Source organism: Manis pentadactyla, chromosome 3 (genome assembly GCF_030020395.1).
Source record: "Manis pentadactyla isolate mManPen7 chromosome 3, mManPen7.hap1, whole genome shotgun sequence".
Lineage (NCBI taxonomy): Eukaryota > Metazoa > Chordata > Mammalia > Pholidota > Manidae > Manis > Manis pentadactyla.
Genome location: NC_080021.1, coordinates 34,822,793 through 34,838,470, shown reverse-complemented (window position 1 = coordinate 34,838,470; position 15,678 = coordinate 34,822,793). Strand labels below are relative to the sequence as shown.

The 15,678-nt window shown below is 36.7% G+C and overlaps 1 protein-coding gene across 4 annotated transcripts in view; it reads left to right on the top strand.

The window, feature by feature from the left end:
• The window catches only part of OXR1 (oxidation resistance 1), a 494,380-nt gene that overhangs the window by 240,282 nt on the left and 238,420 nt on the right, over positions 1-15,678 (top strand). For all 4 annotated transcript variants that reach the window (XR_008996220.1, XM_036876243.2, XM_036876246.2 and 1 more), the window contains exon 3: positions 11,368-11,564. Coding sequence is in view for 3 of the 4 variants with exons in the window: in XM_036876243.2 (XP_036732138.2) it covers positions 11,368-11,564 (197 nt within the window). In the remaining variant the exon portion in view is untranslated. The remainder of the gene's footprint in view (positions 1-11,367; positions 11,565-15,678) is intronic.

Here is a 15,678-nt window from a genome sequence, read left to right as displayed (position 1 = left end):
AGACTTAAAAATCCTTCAACCAACAATTAAATATTGATTGCTGCTTTTGATCACCATCAGATTTTATTTCTGTTTTTAAATAAGGATTGACTGAACATACTGTTCTAAATAAGTTTTGTAAGAATTTCTATCGAGTCCATAATGAGATTAGAAATGAACATATATATGGATATTTTTACCACTGCCTTTTTTTGTCCTGGCTTTCATGATGTATAACATAACATCTTGCTTCTCTGCATTCAATTCCACTTGGCTTTTCTCCTAATGTAATTTACCACCTGAAGAAGTATGAGGCCTGCAAAAGGCAGGAGTGAAATGCCCATTAGCACAATGCCAGTATACCAACACATTTTTAAAAGGGTCTTCTTGTCCAAGCCTATTCCTTAGACCATGTATTCAACCATACTTGGCAGCTTTCAGAACTGGTTCGGGTCATCAGCTGATGGAGACAGGAGACAGCTCTCTTTTCATATAATTGTTATGAACCAAAGAAATATGATAGTGATTTCCTGAGAAAGATTTGGGACATTGTGACTGGCCCAAACTAAGAATGAAAGAAGATGAAGAAAATAAGCATAAGCTCATGCCCTGTAGGTCTTCTGTATAAAGGCATATGTGGGGTCTATGTGGAGGGATCATTCATTCATTCATTCACATAGTAAATATTTTTGGTGTGCACATAATGTGCAAGGTTCTCTGTTAGGTGCATAAAGGAATTATGCTTCCACTCCCAACCACGGTTAATAGTGAAATGAGAAAAACAGAACAAAATGAAAAGGAACAAATATATTAGATTTTGTGGTAAGTACTGTGTGAAGCAGACAGTCAGAGTGCTAAAGAATAACTTGGGATTGATTTGGGGTAGGGGAAATGAAATGAGAGACTCCCTACTTAGAATCAGGGGGATGGTTTTTTTGACAAGGCTTAAAAAATGATAAGAAACCAGTAACTCAAAGAGCATTCTAGCTAGAAGGACCAACATATACACAGGCTCTGAGGATGGAAAAAGCTTGACATGTTTTGGAACCTTGAAGATACTAAGGTGACTAGAGAATGAACAGGAAGAGCAGCCCAGGGTGAAGAGCAGCCCAAGATGAAGATGAAGGGAGAAACATGCAGGGCCACGTGGACCTTGGAAGAAAGTTAAGAATTTATCCAACCAACAGAGGGAAGCCATTCAATTATTTGAAGGAGCACAACCTATTTCCTTTATGCTTAACAATTCTTGTTATGGCTGCTGTAAGAATAGATACTAGGAGAGGACTGTCTAACTGGGAGCCCAACGTGGAGGGCTGGTGATAATACAGAGGAGTGAGGGCTAGGGAGGTGGAGGTGGAAGTGGAGAGAAGTGGAGGACTTAAGATATAATCTGAAGGCACAATAGAGAGAATCTGTTGAAGAATTAGAAGTGAAGAGTATTGCAAAGGAAGGGATCAAATATAACTTCCAAGTTTCTGGCTTGAGTAACTGTTTGGGTGGTGGTGCTGTTTACAAAGAGAAGACAGAAAGGAAGATTAGGGGTGAATTTGGGAATCAAGAATTTGCTTACAGACATGTTAAATGTGCCACAGGTCATGGAGAATGCCAATTAGCTACTTGTGTATTTAAGTTTGCAGTACTGGGGAAAGTTTGGGCTTTGGGTAAAAATATGGGAGTTTCCAGCATATAAATATTTCATCCCAAGGGAATGATGAGAACATCTAGGGAGATAGTGAAAATAGAGCACAGGGGGGCCAACTCCATTAGGCCCCTGGCTATCCCAAAATTTAGGGTTGAATAGCAAAAAAAAAAAGGCTCATCAAGGCATAGTGAAAAAAATAATATTAGAAGAATTGTTTGTCAGATAATCTAAGCTAGAATGAATTAGGATAGAGGGTCCTTTTAAAAAAAGAGCATTTGTATGTACCAGTATGTATCATGCTGAATATTTATATGGATGATGTTGTATTATTTTTTCGATAACCTTTTGAGGTAAGTACTATTACTAAACCAACTTTAGGAAACTATAGAAAGATTAGGTGCCCAAGATCCTGTAAGGAGCCAAACTTGGTGCCCAGGCCTTCTGACTCCAGAGCCATGGCCTTAGCCTGTGCTCTCCACCTCCACAAATGCATCCTAAAAGATTCACACAAAATCCAAACAGTCACTTTTCAGTTTGACTACATGATTGAAAAGCTAGGTGAGTTGTTCTGTGAAAGTGGTAAACGCAAAGCAGGACTGTGGAGTGTTGCCCAGTGAGTGGGAGATGCAGTAGTGTGCTGTGTGGAAGGGCGATCACGAAATGGGGTGGCAGCCTTCGGGAGAAAAGGACTTGGAGAGACAGGAGATAGTAGCAACTGGTTGAATTCTGGTGGGAATGGGTTGGTGAAAAGGGAGACGTTAATGGCCAAGATGAGAAGTGATAACCTAGGAGTAAAGCCTTGAGAAAGTGATGTAGTAGGAGCATTTTCTCCCTTCCCTACATCCCTTCCTTTGCGCATAAAATAGAAATGTCCTCGTTTTCTGAAGGATTTAGAAGAGAGCCTGGACTCTATGCCTCTGCAAAGGAAATAGAATCATTTCTCGGTCTGTGCAAAGGACTGTGGATCTGTGCTCCAGCCTCCTCTGCCTTGTGTCCTGGGACTGGGTGCCCACAGCATGTACACGGTGCTCTGTGAACTCCTCCACACTGTCCCTGGGGGAGCTTCACCAGGGCACTGCTTCTCCAGGTTGCCAGCTTGTGACAGGGTCCCTGAGTCCTGTGCCTATTCCTCAGTTGGTTTAGGACTCACAGAGGGAAGAAAGTGGTTAGTATACTAGAACCTCAAATATAGAGAGAGGATGCAGTTGGATTTAGAGACCATGTGGAGAGACTGGCATAAGAGGACCAGACCCACATTCTCTTCTTTAATAGGAAAAAAAGGTTTAAAATAAAAGGGAAAGATAAATGTACATTTATTGAATTGCTATTGAAAAGAAGACATTGTTTTAATGCAATTTTAGTTATTATATAATATGTTTATCTGAAGAAAGTCTAAAATCCACCTTCACTGTACTGCAGGCACTACGTAGCCTTCATGTATTAAACCACTGTCATCTGAATAGAAGAAAACAATAACAGGTTCCCCCGTGAATCTCCATCTGGGGAAGAGGACATGGTATATGCCCTATTTATGGTAGCTAATCAGAATCTAAATAGGGCACTTTAAAAAAGAAATTATTTTTAGTCAATAAAGAATCGATAATGCAGTTTTACACTTAAAAACTATAGAACATTATTTTCATTTGAAAGCATTTAGGATGACTTAAGGATTTTTTTATATTCATCAATAGGACGATTTAAAGACGCAAATGGATCAACTCCATCAAGTTCCTGGGTTAACATGTAAATAAAAGACCTATGTATTTCTAAAGCTTCATTTCCTGTTTCTCATTTCTTCATTTGGGGAAATTAAGATGCGGGATTGTGGTGCTACATTGGCATTTTAACTACATACTACTGGGCTTTGGCCCAGATTTTTATTACCTACAGACACTATCTTGATTAAGTTTGGAGCCTCCTTATGTTGTGCATAACTAAAACTACATTTTAATCAGCTAGTCCGTATGCTTTGTACGGATAGTTTGTAATAGGCCCTGTTAAAAATAGATTCCTTTAATCAGCAATGTTGGATAGAAGCCTAAGTCTTAAAATAGTCTTATTTATTCTGATTCCTTCTCCCTAAAAGGAATAAACAGAATGCAGTCTCTGTGGCAGTAGCATGTTACAAATAATTTCATCAACAGTAATAAAATTAAATTTCATCTCTGTGAGTTATTGCAGAAAGACTATTTAACATTTACAAGAATCTGACTTCCAAATCCTTCAAGCCCTAATCTTTGGATTTGCATAATGTGTTTCTACTTTCCGGATTTGCCAGTTGAAAGGCTTTGCAGTTCCAAGGCAAAAACTGAAATAAATTGGACATTTTTGTAATTTCAAAGTGAATGCTTGCAATATAGTGGTATAATTGGAAAGCACATGAAAGGGGGAACTCAATGTTACTACTACTTAATGTTTGAAACACTAAGTTTCAAACTTCATAATAGACATAATATGCAAAATTGTTCATGAGTGCTTTGAAATATAAAGTAGATATTTCTAATCAATAAAATTAAAGTGTTTCATCTTTAGGTTGTTTAAAAGCAGTAGATCCTGAACCAAACCCAGAGGTTTGATATTAAAGTCCTTTTTCTTTTCTCCATGCCACCACTGAAATTTTTTACATATGGATGTCAATTTATCAAAGCTACAGGAATTACAAAACTAAATTTAGTGAATAAAGAATTGAAATATTGTTCAGATTGATCATAACATTGATAATAGGGATGAAACAGTTTCCTTTTTCTAAGCCCAAAAACACATTCCCAAAATGGGGTAAAAGGAAGGCTGAGTTATACAAATGTATTAAGTTGATCATTACATCTGCTACCAAACTGTCCAAAGTCTTACCCTTTTGGTTTATTTCCCCAGGTTTTTATATGTGAACTTGTTTGCATTTCTGCATTATTTCTCCCATGGTGAAACTATTTGTTCATTCAACAGTTTATTTATCAATTGCCTGTCTTATGCCAAGAACTCTTAAATTCCTAACTTAATCCTAACTAAATCCTAGCACTAGACTGGTGAACAGACTAAAATTTCTGTGAATGCAGGAATTAAGTTGATGTGGTGCTGAGGACTACTAATACAAAATGCCTCTTGCGTCCTTCTTTTGTGTGGGCTGGTGTAAGCATAAGGAATATAAATAAACCAGCTGGCAAACTTTGAGGACTTGATGTCTTTTTCATGAAAGGTCAGTAAGAAATGTTCACCTTTATGTTAGGCTTTATTAAACCCTGGGAAGGCAGATTTATCTGAGATTTAATTTATAGATTTTTAGCATGCAGTTAGGGATAACAGCAATGAATTCATGCATATTTCTATACAATTCATATTGTGTACATTGGTCTTGCTCTTCATGGATATGAATTCAATTGCATTTAACAAGAGACTTCCTAGCAAACCATTCCTACATGTCATTGCACCTGTGGCTTAATCCTTAAATTTTCTGTTCTCTAAATTTCCAAGGTAAGAAAGAATAAATTTCTTATGGTGAATACAGGGCTAGAAACATGTCTTTTTATAACAAGGTACCTAGTTTTGGTGTTCTATTAATTGTTCCAATACCAATTTGCACCCACCAAAGGATACTTTTGTTGAAATGTTTTGCCTTGGTTTGGAATTGAAAAGAATAGTGTGTAATTCCGGATTCCACATTAATGATGTCTCAGTCTGTCTCAATCCTGGTGTTTGGGAGCACAAAGAATAGTATGACCACACCAGCTACAGAGCAGGCTATAACTGGCATATTTTATATATTAATGGATTTTTTTTTGTTTTAATCCCTGTTTCCAATCTGTCATTTCTTCTAGTTGGGCTACTGAATATGCTGGTTTTTTGCTGATTCTGTGGTTTGTTTTCAGCTGCTCTTTTTTAGTCAGACTGTGCAGAAGGGATAGCAAAAGCCCTTAATTTTACAGTGGGGAAAATGTTTAGCATTTGCTCTCATAAGCTCTTTTTGAGTGAACTGGGATTTTTGCAGCAGCCACAGTATCCAACTTTGAAAAATCTGCATTCTCAGCAGCTTTACTATTTAAAAAAATTATATTCTTACATTAGCTCTTTTAGGAAGCAAGGAGACAGCTTTGCTAACACTAAAGAGTTGCACAAACCACAGATGGTCTTCCTGCCAGAAATTGCTGGAAAGGACTGCAAGTGTTGAGTCTTTGGGGCATAGCCATTCACATGCATGTGTATACAAGTGTATATGTATATTTTGTAATTATACAATAAATGTATGGGGCAGAGAGTGAATTTGCATAGCTACTACTGGTAAAGGAGATTTCTGGGGGAATTTTTCAAAGTACTTTCCTATGAGTTAACACATTTTATGCTCACAATAACTCTCTTGGGTAAAGTAGACAGGAAGCATGAATACCACAATTATAACTAAGAAAATAGAGGCCTAGAAAGTCTAGGTTCTTTCCCCAAGTTACAGGGCTGGTATGTGTCAGAGCTGAAAGTTACCTCCTAATTCAAAAGTGTGGCCTTTTGGTTAAAATGTCCTGGCCCCTATCACTGTTAGCCTTGTCATTTTCTTGAAACCTCAGATGACCCCTCTACAGATAGGGAATATGATACCTACCTTATAGGTTTGTTGTGAACAATAAATGAAATAATGTATGTATAGCATGTAGCCTCTACCCTGTAAGTTATAAATACTAAATGATTATTCATGTTTACTTGTGTTTTTGTTAAAAGCTAAAATTTATATCATACTTTTTTATGAGCCAAGTATTCTAAGTTCTTTTATAAATATGAACATAACTCTCCTGTTAATTTTATGACCTAGGTATTATTAATACCTCCATTTTACATATGAGAAAACCAACACAAGGAGAGGTAAAGGAGATTACCCAAGGTCACAAACTGCTGAATACCAGGTTAGGGATTCGGTTGCAAGGATTCTGACCCCATGTCCATACCTTAAAAACTCTGCTGTTATTCTCAAGGTACACAGTCAACTGTATGAAGATATGACTTTTGCATGCTGTTATACTACATTAAATTCCCGTGACCTAGAGAACATCCCAAATATACTATAGAAGATTATTTTAACCATTGCTACTATTACCCAGGGCATCCTAAGACTATACCAAGTGGATAGTCGAAGGTTCATTTTTTTTCTAGATAGCTACAGAACTCAGAAACATATCCAGTTTGTTACAATGTAGGTACAATTTGAGTTCCACCTGATGGAAGAGGTAATTCCAGTTAAGAACTCAAACTAAATAGAAATAATTTTTCTTATGTCATATCCGGCTTTAGTTTAGGCTTAACATAGAGTTCTAGCATGCCATATTTAGGCAAAATAGCAAAGCTATTAAGATATACAGAGCATGATAGACAAAGACAGATGAAAACCACTGGTTATGACTTGAATGGAAGATGGTAGAAGGGTGGAAATAGAAGATGAAAACCCTACAGTGTGAAAGGAGATGAGAAGATAAGACCAAAAGAGTAAGAGAAGTGTTATATAATAGTAGTAAAGGGCTAAAGGTAAAGACACTTGGAGAAAGCTGCTCCATGGTGGAAGCTGTTGAAATGGAGGACTGACCCCGACCTTTGGGACAAGTCCCCTGTGGTGGACAACTTGGTCACAGTTGGCACAAGCCTTGGGCTTTGGGAAGTCTGTTAACTCATTTAAGCCAAAAAGAAACATGCATTCTACTCAGTGATTTGGAGAATGAATGGAAGATTTCTTATGTTTCTAATAAAATAGGAATAAGTTATGCAAGAATGAAACTTAGCTGATTACTATAAGAATACATCTTTTTAAATCAGTTGATATTGGTGTTTTCTGCTACCTCTGTTTTTCTGTAGTTCCTGTGACTTCACATTTCATCATTGGGCTATCGGGCTTCTCCTGTCTGTGGAGAACTAACTGAAATTAGCACGAATCCTGTTTTTCACAGAGTAGGAAAATCAAAAGCCCACCTCACACTTACTTGCTTGTCTTTACCTCCTCATTGTTCCCTAGTTTCCACCTCAGCTTATGAGCTGACTGTGTTAAGTTAACCCCACATAGATTAAAATACACACATGCATGTGCACTCACACACTCTCAGGTGAACTCTCCAGTGGATTCAGTTGTTTTCCAAAATATTTGGGGACTCTCACAAGAGGAGTATCACAGTGCACACCACATTGACTGCCATTTAGCTTGTTCTCTTGTTATCTTCCAGTCTTTCCACAAAATCCACACTCCAGAATAGGTGAAACCACTTGTAAAATTCAGTGCCGTCCTGGGGGTTCAATGTTCATCAAAGTAGTGCAGCAGGGAGGGATCCTGAGAAGCGGACATAATTTCCTCTGCGTCCGTGGAAGTTTGAAGAACAATATTATGTCGCCACTTTGTATGCTCTTATAAAGAGATTAAAACCTGCTTGAAAGTTTGGAGAACAAAATTATCCACTGCTTTGCAACCTTTTAAAAAGAGATTGGAACTTGTGTTTATTGAGAGTGCCGTGTGTAGGTGCTAGGCTGAGCACTCGCACACAGGATGTTTACTTAATTCTCAGAACCTTTCTGGGTATGTTTTATCCCCATTTTATGGGTGAAGAAACTTACTGTCAGAAATGTGTCCAACTTTGGTACCATGATGAAATATGTTTTGGAATACATACAGAGAAGAGTAGGATAGTTCTTTTCTGCTCAGAAATGGAGGAATAAGAACAGGCAAAGATTATGAAGCACCAGGCAGTCTGCCTTTTGGAGCCAAGCTGAGAGGGATAGCTCCTTTTACTCATTTGGTTTTCTCCATCCAAGACATCAGCATTCATTTCCTTTGGAAATGCAGAGCTCATTAAACAAAGATTCTTCTGGTGCCTATTAAGAGATTATTTTTGTCTCTAGTTGTAATGTTTCATTTAATATCAATGGGTATTTTATCTCATGTACACCTACATATTCCATTGTGCTATTTACATTTGTTTAACACATTTAATTAAGAAAGCTGTTAAAAATTTAGAAAGAAAGGCCCCTTTTGTGAAATGTGGAAATGGAAGGTAGCATTTAGCAGGTTTCCTTGTCAATCATGGTAGTCATTTTTAGAATCTTTAAGGGAGTAATTCAGTTACCCACACAGATTCTACTTTCTAAGAACATACAAAGGGAAGGCTTTTCTTAAACATGCCAGCAAACCTACTCACTATGTTCCAGACGCCAGTGGCAGCGATGAAAACATGACGCTCTTCAAGTCTTCATTTGGAAGGGTGTCTGGTGAGGAAGAGCAAAAAGAACAGAGAAAATACTGTAGGGCTTTTTTCTGCTTGCTTTTGGCCTTTGGAGCCCAAAGTTATGTCATTTGCTCATTCCAAAGAGGCTGGTTATAAAAAGGTCTTGTGAGACACTTGGACATTTTGAAATGATGCAGAACTTCATCAACTTTAGTATCTAGCATTGTATCAGATACAAGCTGTCATTGCTGATATCCTCCAAGACAAGACTTTAATTTAATAATTCTGATCAGTTCTAAAGCAGGCCAACATAAAATATAAGCAGTTTCTAGTGACTAATCTGCTATGTGAATTTGAGATAAAAACTTGTCATATTTACATTTTGAAAATAATCTTTATTGAGAAGTAGAGAGCAGCTGGCTTTCTTTCTGTAAAATTCAGCACCTTTCTGAGAAATCCCTACTCCTCTGAACTCCCCTTCCCCCGCAAAAAATGCTATATATTGAAATTCAAATTTAATTTTGCATTCAAGTTTATAGAATAAACTATAGAGAATTGGCATTTTTGTAGGTGACAAAATGTTCAATTTTTGGTAATTGCATGGATCCTAGAGGGTGCAATATATTTTTAATGTAGTCTAAGTCTCTGTGTGTCTAAAGGTACTTTTTTGGAAAGCTATATTGGGACAAATTAACGCCTTGGTAACCTGCAACTTCTTTCTTAACTTACTCTTATTATCAATCTCATTGTCTTCTTAAGATTCCTACAGTACTATTACAACATTTAGCTCCAGACTACAAACTCTAGACTAACACAGGAAGGGTATTATTGCAACCAAGTCATTTATAAGAAGTAGATAATTCTGTGCAAAGTAAATCCACATTTCCTCAAGTATGTGGCGCACAAGGTGATTTTATAAGTATCACCACAATTCATTTCCCCATTTCTAGTATTAATAGACATTTAGGTTGTTTTTGATATTTGTGTATTATAAGTCGTGCTTCTGTGCTTCTATGTCTTTGAGTGAACATATCTATAGTTTAGAATATATCCTAGCAATAGAATCAGTGCCAAAACATACATGCCTCCAGCTGAGCCGATGTTGCCAGACATTTGTCCAAAGTGGTTATACAGGGTGCCATACCCTCATCAATAATTCCTGCAATTCCACTTGCTCCTCATCACCATACTTAATGTCATGTCTTTTACATTTTAGTCATTCTTTTGGATATCTTGACTTGCATTTCTCATGACTCATGAATTTGAACTCTTTTTAGTTATTTGTTAACAATTTGGATAAAGCAAATCAACTTTCATGAATATTAAGTAGGTAATATAGGTGATACGTGGATATGTCAGAAAGCATAGGGTTATAATAATGAAATTACTAAATTATTTAAATTTAATATAATGTTATAACTAAAATTTAGTAAAAAATGCTCTCATTCACAAATCTTTTACTAACTGATAATGCTCTGTTCCTTTAACAAAGCTTTTTCTCTGGTAAATTCAATTTAATAGAAGTTTATTGAGAGTTAATTATGAATAACCCCCTCTCCACAATGGTGTGAGGTTACCAAGGCCATGTCATAGGCTTCCTAGAAGAGGTCACATTTAAACTGAAACTAGCAGGAGCAGGACCTGACAGGGCAGAAAAGGAAGCTAATGAAGCCTGGAGGTGTTATGATGTATGAAGGTTTTAGAAAAATTGCAAATTTTTAGATGTGATTACCTTAACTGGTAAAGAAAACTGCCAACTTGTTTTCTATGGGGAATTAAGACTTGAAAAATGGCACTTAATATCAGCTCCCAGAATACCAAGGGCCAAGAGTAAACTGGGTTTAGGGTTCAGTTCCATTACATATTAAGTTGTGTAGCTTGAATTACTTGAATTTAATTCGTATCATTTATCAGTTATTTTCACACCTAAGAGAAATATTCTCATGCATGAGTGGGGAAAATGTTTTATGGATAGCGGTTTGCTTTCTATGTTAGGCCTGATGTCAGCTCTCTGAAATGTAGAAGTGAGTAATGCATTTACTGTCATTGAAAGTGTCTGGAGAAATAATGTGAACTATAATTTTTACAACTAAGATACTGTTATAGATAAACAGAAAAGCACTGGCAGCCTCTAGTTACCCAAATAATCACTTCATTGTCCTTTACTAGGTTGCAATTATTTATTTTTAAGTAGTGTTTTACTATAACATTAAAAATACTCTGTTTCCAGAACTAAAAGCAATAGCCAAATGTATTATCTCTGCCTGTTGCCACCTATTTAGTTTGCTATTAGAAACACAAAAGACCTTTATCAACTTATACTTTAGTATATGTTAATGAAACCATTCAAAATGATTAGACAGAAGATATTTTTTTTTCAACTAGTTTCAAAATTATTTGAAAAATTTTAACTATGTAGGGAAGGTCTACAATTTTTTAATAAAGCTTGTTCTATTTCAGGGCCAAATGTAAGTCAGTTGTTGAAAAAAAAATTACCATGGAGATAAACATGAAATGAGTGTGTCTCTAAAGTCAGTAATCACAGCACGTGGTGTTCTTTACCTGCAGGTTGAAGAAAAAGTCCCAGTCGGTGGATATCACTGCTCCAGGGTTCAACCCTTTGGCAGGTGCAGGAAAACAAATGCCACAAGCCAGTAAACCACCCACCCCACAGACTCCCATCATCGAGGAAGAGCAGAACAACGCAGCAAATACCCAGAAGCATCCTTCCCGGAGGAGTGAACTGAAGCGGTTCTACACCATTGGTGAGCACAGGTGTTTACAAAGCAAGGAAATAGACGAAATCTATCTCCATAGCACTGTGAACATGTAATCTGCTGTTAAATGCCCCCTTGCTTATGTAACATATGTATCTTTCTGATTATGTGGACATTTCTTACATGGTCTGAACACGGAGATGGAAAAATACTGAAAACCTTTAGCTAAGTTAAATCACATAGCAGGCTTGAGGACCTTCTATAACTTGACCTAAGGGAAGTAAGTTATATATATGCGGTTTTTCATTTTTTAAGCATACGTGCTACTATTTTTTTTCCCACCATTCTTCAATTTTTTGTTTTTGTTCTTTTCCCAAGGCTTTAAAGTCTCTGGCCCTGTTCTGTCAGTTTAGAACAGTAGTTGATGTCAGCCTGGAACTAACAAAAGCTCTAAGAAAATAGAAATTCTTATAGTCTGAGGGAAGACAGGCTGCACTGCAGGTCTCTTTTGGCCTTACACATTGCTTCACTTTGGAGAGACTGAATCATATCCAGACCTGTCATATGAGAGAGTAATAGCCTTGCAGGATAGGGTCTTGTAGGCATTATGTCCCTTTTTACCCCATATGGAATAATATCCTATAATTTTGGACTTTAACTGGAATATTTGGGTAATTAATCTAAATAAGTCAAATTTACCAACTAATGTGTCCTGGGATTTAACCATCATGTCTTTGACCTTACTTTTCAACACAATAACAGCTTTCAGGGTTTTAACTCTGTTTGAGACAAAAGTAGCTCTACATATCCCATATGGTAGAAGATGATTCCTAAGGGATACAGCTCTATCCAGGAAGAACGTGGATGCTTCGGCTTTGCTTACTATTTCATCCTGGAGAGATTTGGTCATGTCTGAGAGCCTTAACAGTACAGACTGTGGCTTGATGGGTCCACCAGTGTCACAACAGAGGGATCAGGTTTTATTCGGTATCCCAATATGGGATCAAAATTTTTATCTCACTTATTTTAGTGTCCCTATATAGATATATAGAAATGTTTTATATATCTATCTATCTATCTATATATATATGTATAATAGATATATAGACTTGATTTCCGGTTCTTGATGGGACTTCATTTCTGGTTTTGATTTTTCACCAGTTTGTTGTGTGACTTTGTCAAATTGTTTTCTATGTCTTTGGGTTAAATTGCATCCTTTGGGCTTGAAGTGATGTCTGCATGTGGGTCTAGAGGTATTTTGGGATTTGGCTGCTGAAACCATGCTTCCGCTTTCTGCCGTTTTATGTCCTCTTGTGGGATCTACTCTCGAGTCCTCTTTCCAGATGAAAATGTTCACTTCTTATTTTTCAACAGACATCAGGCATGGTGTCTTTGAGGTTGTCGATAGTCAAGTAATAAGAAGTGATATAAGGAAGTATAGACAGGTGCATATTTCCATTTTTAAAACTTACAATAGCATAGTTCTAAAAATCAATCAAGTAGCAAAGCCTGTGATGTTTACATAATTGGCCCTCTACTTTTCAGTGCCCTCTCCTGCACTCTTCAACATGTCCACCTTCTGTTGCTTTCTTGACTGTAAACTGGAATAGAAGACACGATACTTTACCTTCAGAAAATAATGTTGATCATACAAACTCAATATTCTTTAAAGATGAGAAAATGAAGGAGAAATACTGATCAACTTGGACACCATTTATTAGTAAATAAAGAGCTGTTTACTACTTATTAGTGAATAAAGAGCTAAACTTAGAAAGTAGAGGTCTAAATGGTGAGATTGGTTTGCAAAAAGATGAACTATGAGTTATTTAAATACCTTCTACCACTAGTGAATTTTTAATTATTGGACTACAACAATTTGATTCACAATCAATGTCACGTGTATCATGTTAAAATAGACATTTGAACTGTCAGCTTACTGTGTTTATGTGACCTTTCTACTAAATTGGACCTGGAAACATTATTTTCAGGGCTGAAATTTAGCAATCATATAATGGCCTATATTGAAAGATCATTTCACAGAAAAGGTTTATTTCGGTATCCCTTCATAAATGGACGTGTGATAAACAACGATCGAAATGACCATTTATTTACAATTCCATAGAGCAAGTTAAGCTCCTTCTTCTATCTCAATTCATCCTCACAACAGCTCTGAGAAGTGGGTGCTATATGCTCAGCTTTTAGAAATAGGGGATAGAGAAGTTAAGGAGCAAGAAGCCAGAGACAGATATTCTGCAAATGAAATTAACCTTGTCATGTGACACTTTAGAACCAACCTTTTGTGTCACTCAGAAGGATACCTACACAGAGGTGAGCCACAGAAGTTTCTGTGGGGAACACAGTGCAGTAATATTTTTACTGCAATTCCAGATAATCTCATTTAAGGAAACCCTGCCAGCTAACTCATCCACCAGCCAATATGCCCTTTCATTAAAAGGATCTTTCAATGTCTCAATTTGTAGTTCACAGACTGGAAAAACCTGGGAGTCCTCTTGTGGCCAAGTTGAGTACTACATTTAAATTTAGCAATATACATCAATACACTTAAATGAAATATTATATTTAAATTCAAGTCTTGATTCTGGGGGTTAAATAATTTTTCAAATAAATAAATAGAAAATTTCTGAGTTATGTAAATTTGTTTTAGTGGCTAATGAGTGGCTGTACCTTCTCTAGAAATTTCTTCCGATCTCATAGCTGTTATCCTTCATGAACCTATGTAAAGGATCTATTTCATGTTGAGAGAATTCTAGGAAAAATAAATTACAGACTCTTTGTGTACACAATAGTTTGGGTTGTTAATTATTCCTAATAACAGAAACATATTAAACCTAATATAGCAGAAAAAAAGGCACACTATAAACTCATTACTTTTTATGAGAGAATTAACTGGTCTTACAAGAAACATAACATTTAATTGATTTGGAATAAATAGAGCAAAAGCTGTTTTTTATTTCCATGAAATGTTTGAATTTCAGATAACTTTAAAGGAAAATAATCACTCTATCAGGACTGTGGTAAGGGAATAGCTTTCTCTGCCTTGCCTCCTTCACTGTTTAATCTTGCAGTTATTTACCATCACTTGACCTTAATTTTCTCATCCATACAATGAAAGATTTAGAGTAAATCAGTGTCTGTCTGAATACTTTTTCTCTTAACTCTAGTTTTACTTTTTTGTGAAGTACTGTATGTTTTTGATTGCTATGAAACAAATTACCACAAAGTTAACTGTTTTGTCAGTTCACAGTTACATGGGTCAGAAATCTACATAGCATGGTTGGGTTTTCTCCTCACGGTATCACAGGACTAAAATCAAGGTGCTAGCTGGATGGGCTAAGTTCTTATCTGCAGGATCAACTAGGAAAAGATATGCTTCCAAGCCCATTCTTCTTATTGGCAGAATTGAGTGTCTGGAAGTTGTAGGACTGAGGTCCCCATTTCCTTGCTGGCTGTCAGCTGGAGGCCCCTCTCAGTTTTTAGAAGACACCCTCTTACCTTGCCATCTGGCCCCCTTCATCTTCAGGCCAATAACTGTGTCCAATCCTTCTCATTTGAATCTCTGGCTCCCTCTCCTGGGGATAGTCTAAAAAGCTCTCTGCCTTTAAAGGGCTCATGTTAATTGGGTCAGGCCCACCCAGATGGTCTCCCTGTCTTAAAGTCAACATAACATAATCATGGAAGTAACATCCATCAAATACACAGTCCTGGGCATTATGCAGGTCTGTGCATCAGAGGGATGAGGAATCTTGGGACCATCTTAGAATTCTGCCTGACACATTTTACACCACTTACTGAGCATATACACACTCAGCTGTCAGCATGCTCAAACAAAATTGCCTTAAAGCATTTCCTTACTATAACATCTATTATGATCATTTTATTCTATCCTATTTCACTTTGTGAATGGAATCCAACTCAATAAATTGACTGTATAGCCCACTAATGAGTTGTGACTTGAAGTTTGAAAAATCACTGGAGTGGGTATTTGAAGTCCATCAGATACTTAAAATTCTATTATTTTTAAACAAAAGTGTTAATTAGAACTTGAACAATATAACATTAACAGACTGGCTCTAATGGGTAAATATATGAAAATAGAATTTTTCACTACTCCAATTTTTATTTGTACTAGATAAAACTACTG